The sequence below is a fragment of the Oncorhynchus gorbuscha genome, linkage group LG16 (assembly GCF_021184085.1).
Source record: "Oncorhynchus gorbuscha isolate QuinsamMale2020 ecotype Even-year linkage group LG16, OgorEven_v1.0, whole genome shotgun sequence".
NCBI classification, from domain to species: domain Eukaryota; kingdom Metazoa; phylum Chordata; class Actinopteri; order Salmoniformes; family Salmonidae; genus Oncorhynchus; species Oncorhynchus gorbuscha.
In genome coordinates, this window is record NC_060188.1 from 8,412,167 (window position 1) to 8,424,671 (window position 12,505).

The 12,505-nt window shown below is 45.3% G+C and overlaps 1 protein-coding gene across 1 annotated transcript; it reads right to left on the reverse strand.

Annotated features, from left to right (window-relative positions):
• Nucleotides 1–434: 434 nt before the first annotated feature.
• wfikkn2a (info WAP, follistatin/kazal, immunoglobulin, kunitz and netrin domain containing 2a) lies at nt 435–5,415 on the reverse strand. The gene is made up of 3 exons (XM_046303813.1): nt 4,809–5,415; nt 3,111–3,427; nt 435–2,716 (listed from the first exon to the last, which is right to left on the reverse strand). Exons 1-3 carry the CDS (start codon nt 5,025–5,027, stop codon nt 1,507–1,509), a joined length of 1,746 nt encoding a protein of 581 aa, XP_046159769.1. The 5' UTR covers nt 5,028–5,415; the 3' UTR covers nt 435–1,506.
• Between the last annotated feature and the right edge of the window lie 7,090 nt (nt 5,416–12,505).

Consider the following 12,505-nt stretch of genomic DNA (forward strand, 5'->3'; position numbering starts at 1 on the left):
GTCAGACAGTCAGACAGACAGACAGACAGACAGACAGGCAGACAGACAGACAGACAGACAGACAGACAGACAGACAGACAGACAGACAGACAGACAGACAGACAGACAGACAGACAGACAGACAGACAGACAGACAGACAGACAGACAGACAGACAGACAGACAGACAGACAGACAGACAGACAGACAGACAGACAGACAGACAGACAGACAGACAGACAGACAGACAGACAGACAGACAGACAGACAGACAGACAGACAGACAGACAGACAGACAGACAGACAGACAGACAGACAGACAGACAGACAGACAGACAGACAGACAGACAGACAGACAGACAGACAGACAGACAGACAGACAGACAGACAGACACCTGCTATCAGTCATTTTACAGGTATAAAAGCATAGCGCAACACAGAGATAAGAAGTGGATATTCTTTCAAAGTGTCATTTTTATTTCTTTACCATTGTGTTATGAACATCTTTATCATTTTGATTTACAAAATAACATAAGTCTGTCCATTATTGAATTGGGTGTATCTCTAAAAGGAGGGGATAAAAAATAAATAGGATGTTAAGAACAGAAGTTCATATACTGTATCAGCAATCATGGACTACAAAGTGGTTTCTAGTGGAATCAAATGACTTGTTTGATCCATGAGCTTTACATGACATTATCGTGAGCTCAAGCACTCAGAATATATATTACAAAATGTCTCTTTCAGGATACCATAGATACTTTAAGTCAACATAATATAACATTCATATTAACCAAGGCAGAGTTTAGCTATCTGTCAGGCATTAGTACATTCATACCAAGATAAAATATTTGAATTTAAAATATTATTCAAAGAGCCATTTTAGTTTAACTAAAATATTTCCAAGGTAAGCGCTTGATATAAGTCACCACTACAGTACTATATACGGACAATTAGCTCTCCTTTCAGAAAGTGAATCCACACAAAGTATAAATCTGTCGTTGTTTTAAATATACAGGTACCTCCAGCCATTTCCATAGTACAGAGGAGCCCCAACACTTAATGTCCAAACTTCAGAGTGAAGGAGAGAGACGAGAATCTGGAATCAGCTAACAGCAGCCGTCATCTGAGAAAGTCATGGATCTTCTAGATATCTACTGTATATGGAGAACATCTGAGTGAAGGAGATAGCCAGTGGAAAATATGACAAAATGCATACAAAATGTGTCTTCTGTGGAAACTAAAGAGAAGGTCATGGGTAGGGAAACAGCTTGTCGGATCAGTGTTAAGGTATTGGTTCAGTCCCCACCTTTAGGAGAAGGAGAAAGCAATAATCAACAAAAGCCATCATCCGGCTACTGAATGGTAAGAAACTTTGACAAAGTCCCAGTCTACTCTTCTTGATATCTTCCCTACTGGATAGTGGGGAAATCTCAGACAATAGCTACTACTGGATGCTAGAACCAGTTTGCTTTTCTTGATATAGACAGCTCTTGTACAGGATACTGGGGGATCTCTCAGAGAGTAACTACTGGTTTGTTGGGAACTCTTTGAGAAAATCACAGGTCTTCTTGTGAATGACCTCTCGGAGCTTCCTGACCCTGCGTGCGGTGGAGCTCCCCACAAAGCTGTCGGGCTGCAGCACGGCCATGCCGTTGTGGACATCTCCCATGATGATGAGCTGCCCGTTGGCCATGGTGATGTTGGGGCACGGGCAGTTCCAGTCCATGTTCATCAAGGTCACCTCCAAGGGTTCCTGGCCGAAGAACTTGAGGCCCATTTTCTCGTCCTTTAGGATCTCCTCCACGGTGATCAGGGCGTGGCCCGAGTCCTGTTCTTCAGGCAACTCTGTCACGCGCCCCAGGATGATGAAGTCGCTCTTGCAGAAGCTGGTCACCATCTTGCCCCGCGGTTTACACATCTTACAGTTATGGTTCTTCGGAAAAGGACACATCTCCTCGCAGGCCTCTTTGGATTCAAAGTTGTTTTCATTGCCTCCACAGCCGCCCCAGATGAAGGACTGGCACTGTTTGAGGGTGCTGCTGTAGGCCCAGCGGGGCTCGTAGGCCTTACAGGGTCCCTGCAGGCTGGGGAGAGAGCAGGGAGCCGACAGCTCTGCCCCGCATGACAACATGCATGTCTCGTAGCTGTCAAAGTGGTTGCGGTTCTTGTTGCACTGGCTGTAGGTGAAGGTGAAGCAATTGTTTCTCTTGGCTTCGTAGTACCAGCTTATGCTCTCCTCCCCACAGTCGTCACTGTCCGGCCCCTTCAGGCACTCTTCGGCGGGGAATGGGAATGGGTTGGTGGCATTCCCTACCTCACCCTCCTTCCGGCCCGTGTCTCTCTGGATCACCGACAGTGGGTAGTGGGAGGTCACAGCCCCCCCCAGGTTCTTGGCCGTGCAGGTGTAGATGCCGGCGTCCTGTTGCTGGGCATTGTAGATGACCAGCTGGCCGATGTTGGTGACCACTACGTTCCCCTGCACGTGATTGGGCCTCATCACTGTGTTCTCCTTGCCCTCCAGCTGCTTCTCCCAGGTCACCTCCGGACTGGGCTTACCTGACACTTCGCACAGGAAGCTGGCTGTCTCGCCCACGAACACAGCCTGCTGAGTGGGGTTGCTGAGCATCATTGGAGGATGGATGTCAGCCGGGGGGGTGGTCTCCAAGAGGGCAGTGGTTGGCCGCAGGGTGGTCTCCATGGGCAACGGGCTGGTGTTTGGCCAGGTGAGGTGGTACCTGCAGAGGTGATGTCAGAGAGAGAAGAATAGATTATTTACCACAGTAATGTAATCCACCTTGAGCTGGGTGTGTGATAGACAAAGGTTGGTACAAGAAACTCAAATGCATTAAACAAAAGCTAAGTGAAACGCTAGTTTGAGTGAGCATTACTCCTGTGTAACTACAGAGGAATACAGATCTCATACAAATACAGAAATATAGGGTTAGTATGTCTACAGTTATCATTCAGAATCCCATCTATTAATTTTCAGTTCCTGTTACCATAGAGATGGATATCAACATAACAAAGCAGTCATAGCACAACAAAACAGTAAACACCGCAGTCTATTCAGAACTTTTCTATTAACATGTGATTAATATGGGAGTCTATACATAGATGTTTCCTGTTTACCTGCAGGTGACCACAGAGATAGAGATGCCCTTGGAGCAGGCCTCTGCATCCATGTAACACTTGTTGTAGTAGGTCATACCGTCTGAGGCACATGTGAAGTGGGGCTCTCTCTCACAGCGGTCCCGGCACTTACACACGGGCTGGCCCTCCCAGATGTCACACTCGGAGCCCTGCTGCGTACACATGAACTTGTCACACTTGACCCCTTTTGGCATGCCAACCGGCCCCTTCTTGCCCTTAATGTCCATGTAGCGCGCCGCCACACAGCTCTTGTTCCCACACACGTTGTTGCAGCATTTCTCAAAGTTTTCACAGTCCTTGGGGGTGATAGGGGATACATGGGAGGTGTTCTGTTAGGATCAGCATGTTTCAGTTCATTATGCACTCAGGGAACATATAGGATGTTAAGGAACTTGAGAGTGATGCACTTTCTAATGTAATGAAACAATACTATGCAATGTGAGGTTGGTATTGTAGGCTATACATTTTACATGCTTACTTCTCAATATCACATAATGCAGAGTAATAAAAGTTATTAGACTCAATAGTCATGGGTGGCAGCTAGCCTAGCGGTTAAGAGTGTTGGGTCAGTAACTGGTATGGTCAGGTAGCCTAGAGGTTAAGAGTGTTGGGTCAGTAACTGGTATGGTCAGGTAGCCTAGCGGTTAAGAGTGTTGGTTCAGTAACTGGTATGGTAAGGTAGCCTAGCGGTTAAGAGTGTTGGGTCAGTAACTGGTATGGTCAGGTAGCCTAGCGGTTAAGAGTGTTGGGTCAGTAAATGGTATGGTCAGGTAGCCTAGCGGTTAAGAGTGTTGGGTCAGTAACTGGTATGGTCAGGTAGCCTAGCGGTTAAGAGTGTTGGGTCAGTAACTGGTATGGTCAGGTAGCCTAGCGGTTAAGAGTGTTGGGTCAGTAACTGGTATGGTCAGGTAGCCTAGCGGTTAAGAGTGGTGGGTCAGTAACTGGTATGGTCAGGTAGCCTAGCGGTTAAGAGTGTTGGGTCAGTAACTGAAAGGTATGGTCAGGTAGCCTAGCGGTTAAGAGTGTTGGGTCAGTAACTGGTATGGTCAGGTAGCCTAGTGGTTAAGAGTGTTGGGTCAGTAACTGGTATGGTCAGGTAGCCTAGCGGTTAAGAGTGTTGGGTCAGTAACTGGTATGGTCAGGTAACCTTGCGGTTAAGAGTGTTGGGTCAGTAACTGGTATGGTCAGGTAGCCTAGCGGTTAAGAGTGTTGGGTCAGTAACTGGTATGGTCAGGTAGCCTAGCGGTTAAGAGTGTTGGGTCAGTAACTGAAAGGTATGGTCAGGTAGCCTAGCGGTTAAGAGTGTTGGGTCAGTAACTGAAAGGTTGCTGGTTTGAATACTGAGCTGTCTAGGTGAACAATCTGTTGACAACAAAGGTAATATTGTGGGCATATACACCAGTGTCTGCTATTTCCAAAATCTGTAGTCTATGAACAAGTATCTGATTGAGGAGATATTCAATCTAATTCAAAGAGAAATTCAGAAATAAACAACAGAGGCAATGTGGTCACAATTGAATTTGGCCAAAAACAGTGCGCAGTGCGCATGTCCCACTTATCTCCACCTTTCATTCCATGAATTTAATTGCAGAAACTTTATGTAGAGAAACTTTTGACAGAATAAAGTGTCCCCCATTTGTCTCCATCCCGCGAGGAAAACTGATCCCAGAAACTCACCCGGTCCAACTCGCACTCGCGCATACAGGTGCTCATGGCGTCCACCCACAGGTTGGGGTTCATCTCGTTGGGGCACATGCCCGCGTGAGAGTACACCACTTTGTTGGGCATGGACATTGGCATCGCTTTCACCCTCACACAGCTGTCTATGATCAGGAGCAAGACGTAGCACTGTCCAAAGAGAAACCAGATCCATCGAGGAAACAACATCCACCACATATCCAGCGCGTAACGGGACTTTCACAAGGATCCCGAAGAAATAAATCAAGATCCGAGGAGCGACGAAGTTAGCAAATTTTCCCGATGAGTGCAAAACTATTAAATGGTCATAAATGACAAAGCCAAAGGGAGAAATTAAGTTGAAATGTAAAGTAAAATGTGATTAAACGGTCAGGAAGACGTGTGGTCAGTGCGGAGTGTTGCTGCAGTGAAGAACTCCGTCAGTCCGCTGGTCAACGTTTAATAGTCTGGAGAGATTAGGTGGTATTTGAACCCTATTACTTAAAATCTAACTACATGAATTACAGTGGCTAGTCTACCCCGACAGCAAATCCCAGGCGAGTTACAGTTCTGATGAACATATTAAAAAGTCCGTAGCAGCAGCAGGCTCGAGCAGGGACCTCCGGCAAAATACCTGTGCTGTGCGCGTGTGGTGCGCAAGGCGCGTGTTGACACCTTTTCCCCCTTTGTGTAAATAGTTGAACCACCATCATTGTAGCCCACTATGCAGCACTGTAAATGTGGAAAACATACTGTGGTAACATAAAAACTAATTATATTCATACTGATACAAGTATTTTTATATTAACACAATATTTACTCTTGTGTTGATACACATTTAGATATTTGGATAATAATATCTAAACAGTTAACCATCTGGATCAATATGGCCTTATTGAACACGTTGCATAGTGCTTTGTTCAACCTTTCCCAGGAGTGAGTTTACATCTTCAGAGATGAATCAGTAAAACCATGTGGAATGAGCTTAATACCTCCATAATACGGCAAGGGTGGAATTATTGGAGATCTTTGCTCTGAGACTTCTCTCCTACTACTGTAGGTTATATGATACTCGGTGGAATGTAGCCTAGCAGTTAGCGCATTGGGCCACTAACCGAAAGGTCGTTAGTTCAAATCCCGGAGCCGACAAGGGATGTGCTCTTGAACAAGGGACTTAACCCTAAAATGCTCCAGGGTCGCCATAGACAATGGTTTTCCCCACTCTCCAAGGGTGTCTCAGGGAGAGTTGCGATATGCAAAACACATTTCCTATTCAAAGGGTTGTGATATGCAAAACACATTTCTTATTCACACATGCATATAAAACACACTTGTACATGTGTGAAATAGGACATATATAAGCACTGACTAAATTATGATGACTATTGTAGGTCGTACTATACTGTATGTACAGTGTGAATGGGTCACACTATGGGTCTCCTGGGGATGGCACCATACCCAGTGATATTCTTCACAGACACAGTATTTTGTCACCAAGCTTGGGTAAGTTACTTTCTAAATGTAATCAGTTACAGTTACTCGTTACCTGTCCAACATTTTAATCAGCAACTTAACTTTTGGACTACCCAAACTCAGTAACATAATCTGATTACTTTCAGCTACTTTTGGATTACTTTCCCTTTAAGAGGCATTAGAAGAAGACAAAAATGATCCATCAAATGCATTTGGTGTGTCATCATAGTCGTCTCTGACGTGTGGCCAGACTCCCTCAGCTGCAACAAACTTAAACTTGCTCCTTTTTCAATGCTGAATTGAATATCATTGAGAAAACAGATAGATGGCATAATGTATTTGTTTTCACAAACATCCTCTCTTAATTTTTAAGTAATCCAAGAAGCAATCATCTATTTTTTTCTAAAGTATCTGCAATCTGATTACGAATATTTTTGCTTGTAACATAATTGATTACAGTTTTTTTATGTAATCAGATTACATGTAATTTACATGTAACCAGTTACTCCCCAACTCTGCTTGTCATCCTGGGGTCAAAGGTTTGTATTGAACTCTCACACATCTCCCTACTCGGCCACTGACGAATATGCCTCATGATTATGGAAACATCAGCAACACCTTGATCCTCTGTCATAAGACCTGTATAACACTGACAGAACATTGGCATGACACGTTATAAACAGTCAACAGAGGACTCAATGAAGAAATGAGTACACAATGTTTTGACGTGTCACAAAGGAACAGCCTACCTTAAGAACAACTCCCTTTCTGCCTAATTTCCATTTTCCGAGACCTCTCAGCCCATCTACTATCACTGTTCTGAACATTAGTTCCACGGGAGGCTGCTGAGGGGAGGACGCCACATAACAATGGCTGGAATGGAGTAAATGGAATGGAATCAAACACATGGAAACCATATGTTTGATGTGTTCAATACCATTCCATGTATTCCTTTCCAGCCATTACTATGAGCCGTCCTGTGGTTAGTTCTGAAAGAGAGAGGGTCCATGATGTTCACACACAGAGGTACAACAGGATCTTTCCCATAGCTGTCAACCCAACATTCTATGGGACATGGATTGAGTGGTCTGTATGCATGTGTAAATCTACATCAGTCTCTCTGCATCCAGTCTCCTTCCAAGTGGAGTCCCTGCTGTGTCTAAGAGGCCCAGGCCCCTGCAGCTCTAACTTCAGTCAGAGCCCTCACTGACCCACTGACCAGGCACACTGGCAGACTAGCAACCTGCTGCTCACACACATAAACACACACATACAGATTCCACACATGTATGCACACACATTCATATATTCCACAAACACACTCATACATGTGCATATACAAAGTTTGTGAACGCTTGCGCACACACACACACACACACACACACACACACACACACACACACACACACACACACACACACACACACACACACACACACACACACACACACACACACACACACTAAAACACAAGCTAACACACTAACGCGCGCAAGTGCACACACACTTATAGACACACACACAGACACACACTACCATAATCTGAGCAACAGTAATAAGTGATCCCTTTTCTCACAACATGCATTCAGACGGTTTGATGCCTCCTCACCCCCAGCCTCACCCCCAGCCTCCCCCTCCAGCCCTCACCCCTGGGAGGTTGAGACCCCAACATTCCCACCAATGCTGACACATGAAGGCTTGAAAACATGTCACATATTGAATAAGGATTTCCAGAGAACCCCCTCCAAGCACTCTGACACCCTCCTTGCATTCAGCCTATATGTCTTGTCTGCAAACAGTCCTTTTGACCTTCTGTGAGGACTTTGCAGCCTCTCTGAACCTTGTCCAAAACAAGCACAATGTTTTTTTGATCACTTATATAATCTTATCCAAACCCACGCAATTTCACAGTATGGAGACATGATAATAAAACAGTCACATAAATATTCTATAAGTTCCTGTGTGTTTTGGTGTTCTTACAAAGGATTTTATTTCCTGTTAAAATAAACAGGGGTGTGAGGTGTTTTCTCGTACTGTCTTTCCCTTGTTGCTGGCAGTACTCCATCAATCTACAAGTAAGGCTGAGAGCCATAAACATAATGAAATGTAGCTCACTGAAAACCAGCTAAGTGAACTAGACAATATTTCAAAATTCCCCAAATTGCGTTATTTCACAGGTTGACATAGTGTGATTTGTAACCAGCAATACAATCACAACCACCACACAAAGCCCTCTTGCCTTGGTCAACTCAAGCCAATAAGGTCCAGATGGGGTGATGTGTGATGTGATCTGTCATTCTGAGAAAACACCTAAATCTGAAACTGAATCTGTTCTTAATCTGTTCCTACCTAGATTCCCTTCTCGCCACCCTGCCCTCTCAAATACGGGAACATTTTACACATTTGCCAGGACAATATTAGATAGTGAATAGAATTTATAGAATACTGAGTCACAGGACAAAGGATAGATTAGCATACAATCAAGAACAATTAGTTCAGTTCAACCAAACCTCCAATAATTGGCATCTTTGAGTTGCAGTCTGACAGATGGGGATATGGGGATGTGTTGTTAATCAAAATGAAGCTGGTCAAGGACTGCCTCGATTAAGGGCTGGTCAAAGACTGCCTCGGTCAAGGGCTGGTCAAAGACTGCCTCGGTCAAGGGCTGGTCAAAGACTGCCTCGGTCAAGGGCTGGTCAAAGACTGCCTCGGTCAAGGGATGGTCAAAGACTGCCTCAGTCAAGGGCTGGTCAAAGCCTGCCTCGGTCAAGGGCTGGTCAAAGCCTGCCTCGGTTAAGGGCTGGTCAAAGACTGCCTCGGTCAAGGGCTGGTCAAAGCCTGCCTCGGTCAAGGGCTGGTCAAAGCCTGCCTCGGTCAAGGGCTGGTCAAAGCCTGTCTCGGTCAAGGGCTGGTCAAAGACTGCCTCGGTCAAGGGCTGGTCAAAGCCTGCCTCGGTCAAGGGCTGGTCAAAGCCTGCCTCGGTCAAGGGCTGGTCAAAGCCTGTCTCGGTCAAGGGCTGGTCAAAGCCTGCCTCGGTCAAGGGCTGGTCAAAGCCTGCCTCGGTCAAGGGCTTCACTGCCTACACTGACTTTTGAATCAGCATCTAATTCTATGATTTTTATCCACCAGAAAATGACCTGTGACCAAGCTATACAAAAGGGTTCTTCGGCTGTCCCCATAGGAGAACTCTTTTTGGTTCCAGGTAGAACTCTTTTGGGTTCCATGTAGAACCCTCTGTGTAAAGGGTTCTACCTGGAACCAAAATGGGTTCTCATATGGGTAAAGCCAAAGAACCCTTTAAGTTTCTAGTTAGCACATTTTATTCTAAGAGTTTAGCGATGCAGTAATACCTGGTTATCTCCTTGAAACTGTGACCAGTACAGCACCTGTTTCCCACTGTGATGTACCAGCCCTCAGAAATACACAGCGGGCTTAGAATGTGCCTGAAATGGTTTTCCATTCCTGCCTTTTTCTCTTTTTACAGTGGGTTTACAATGTTGTATGTGCATTTGTGCAACAGCTAAGTAGCGCTGTGCTTTATCCCCCGGTGAATGGCACGAATTGCACGAAAACCATGCTGCAGGGCCACAGTCCAATCCAAACCCATCGCTTTAGGTACCTGTGAGTAACGTCGCCCTTTGTCTCCGTTCCTGCGGGGAACATACCCAAAGTTTCTGACCCTAAAAGCACTTAGGAGCCTTGGCCATGGAAGAGCCAGCCACTGGCTTTGCAGATGGTTCTGTCTGGGTAGGGACTGAGGGCTGTTAAAAAAACAATGAAGGTGTTATTGCTGGTTCTAATCTTATTAAAGTGTCTGACACCAAGACAAAGGAGAGGAACGCGTCCAGCCTCAGCAGCAGCCTAAGCTGATTCCTAGACCCTGACCCAGGGAGGAGGCCAGACACATGATGGCTAGACATGGCACACGTGTGCAGACACACACACGCACACACACACACACACACACACACACACACACACACACACACACACACACACACACACACACACACACACACACACACACACACACACACACACACACACAGAACATGTATGAAGGTCAAACACCCAGGTATAGACTTAACTACATGCGGACACACACACTCCCACACATATCCGCCCGCCCTGACCAAACAGACAGCGGCTAGACATGTAGCAAACAAACAAACATACAGACCTACTTACCTACGCACATACACACACCTACGAGCACGTCAGCACACAAATATCACTCTGTTAAGTGTCACTTTCCAGCCGGTTGGTATTACGCAACTAGTGCCTTGCTCTTGTGTCAGTTGAGCAGGCCTTAAAACATCTGCTGACCACATGAGGAATATTTTCATTCCTTTTCCAACCAGCTTGTGCACTTCGCACATATTTGGGGGCAGTGTGGCGATAGCTTACTCACTGTTTGTGTTCTTTAAATTAGGAAGAGAACATAATAACATTCCTGCACTCTTGAACATGGGCTTTTATAGTACATGTCAACACTTATACAGACATTGTGTGCAGGGTCAAGTGTGTGTGGACCGGCTGAAAACAAAGCTGTACACAACTAACTATCAGGAACAGCCACTAAAGACATCTGACATCTGCTCCTGTGACCTAAAGGATTTCTGCTCCTGTCACCTAAAGGATTTCTGCTCCTGTCACCTAAAGGATTTCTGCTCCTGTCACCTAAAGGATTTCTGCTCCTGTCACCTAAAGGATATCTGCTCCTGTCACCTAAAGGATATCTGCTCCTGTCACCTAAAGGATATCTGCTCCTGTCACCTAAAGGATTTCTGCTCCTGTCACCTAAAGGATTTCTGCTCCTGTCACCTAAAGGATTTCTGCTCCTGTCACCTAAAGGATTTCTGCTCCTGTCACCTGTAGGATTTCTGCTCCTGTCACCTAAAGGATATCTGCTCCTGTCACCTAAAGGATTTCTGCTCCTGTCACCTAAAGGATTTCTGCTCCTGTCACCTAAAGGATTTCTGCTCCTGTCACCTAAAGGATTTCTGCTCCTGTCACCTGTAGGATTTCTGCTCGTCACCTAAAGGATTTCTGCTCCTGTCACCTGTAGGATTTCTGCTCGTCACCTAAAGGATTTCTGCTCCTGTCACCTGTAGGATTTCTGCTCGTCACCTAAAGGATTTCTGCTCCTGTCACCTGTAGGATTTCTGCTCCTGTCACCTGTAGGATTTCTGCTCCTGTCACCTAAAGGATTTCTGCTCCTGTCACCTAAAGGATTTCTGCTCCTGTCACCTGTAGGATTTCTTCCCCTGTCACCTAAAGGATTTCTGCTCCTGTCACCTAAAGGATTTCTGCTCCTGTCACCTGTAGGATTTCTGCTCCTGTCACCTGTAGGATTTCTGCCCCATTCACCTAGGGCTGTTCAGTTCTAGCTTTTGTTATGAGATTCCACTCCGACTAAAGCAGCTGTGTTATTTTGAGACCCCACTCCCACCTGTACTTGGGGAAGCAGCTATGTTGTGTCAAAGTCCCTGAGGTCAATCTACACATCAATCTACACATCCAATCATTCTCTTGGAGCTTCACCAGTGAGACTTCCTACTGTGGCCACTGAGCCACAGTAGGAAGGAAAACAATTCCCATGCTTGTTTCTGGTTACCAAGGTCACCAAAAGCCACATTTCTAGATAAAGGGACCATGAAAAAACTTTCATCACCGTTAGTGAAGCATCAATTTGATTATGCATGCACTAACTGGTACAGTAGCTCCCCCAACTTCACCAAGAAGTTAGACAGCTCCAAATAACATGTCATGGGTCATTCTGAATCTTAGTCATCAGGCTCATGTTGTGGCTATCAGTTGATAAAAGGGTCCCGCAGCGTAAGCTGGCATTGGCCCATAACATCGTGTACCCCAATATCTAAAAAACTATTTTACTGATGTTATGTATTATTAAATTGTTAAATAAAATAGTATTTTTTTGTTGTTGACCAAACTGCCACTGTCAATGGACTGGAATAAATAAAGAGATTTGGAGTGGTTGATGACGAGGCTGTTTAAAGTTGAACAAATTCATGACTTTTCCACTCCTAAATTGTGTGTGAACTAAAGTGATGTGCTTCTGTAGGTTTTCTACCTTCGTCTGACACTACACTGAACTAGTCTTCTTCTTTAGCCACCTGCATAAAATGTTAAACCAGGCAGAATGATGTTTTCAGAGGTTTCTAGACTATGTACTGAGTGTACACAACATTAGAAACACCTGC

Excerpts from the sequence above, each read along its gene's own strand:
- wfikkn2a (XM_046303813.1), bottom strand. The coding sequence starts at position 5,027 with ATGTGGTGGATGTTGTTTCCTCGATGGATCTGGTTTCTCTTTGGACAG. Across the intron at positions 3,428-4,808 it reads GCGAGTGCGAGTTGGACCGG|GACTGTGAAAACTTTGAGAA; the intron begins GTGAGTTTCTGG and ends ATCACCCCCAAG. Across the intron at positions 2,717-3,110 it reads ATCTCTGTGGTCACCTGCAG|GTACCACCTCACCTGGCCAA; the intron begins GTAAACAGGAAA and ends TCACCTCTGCAG.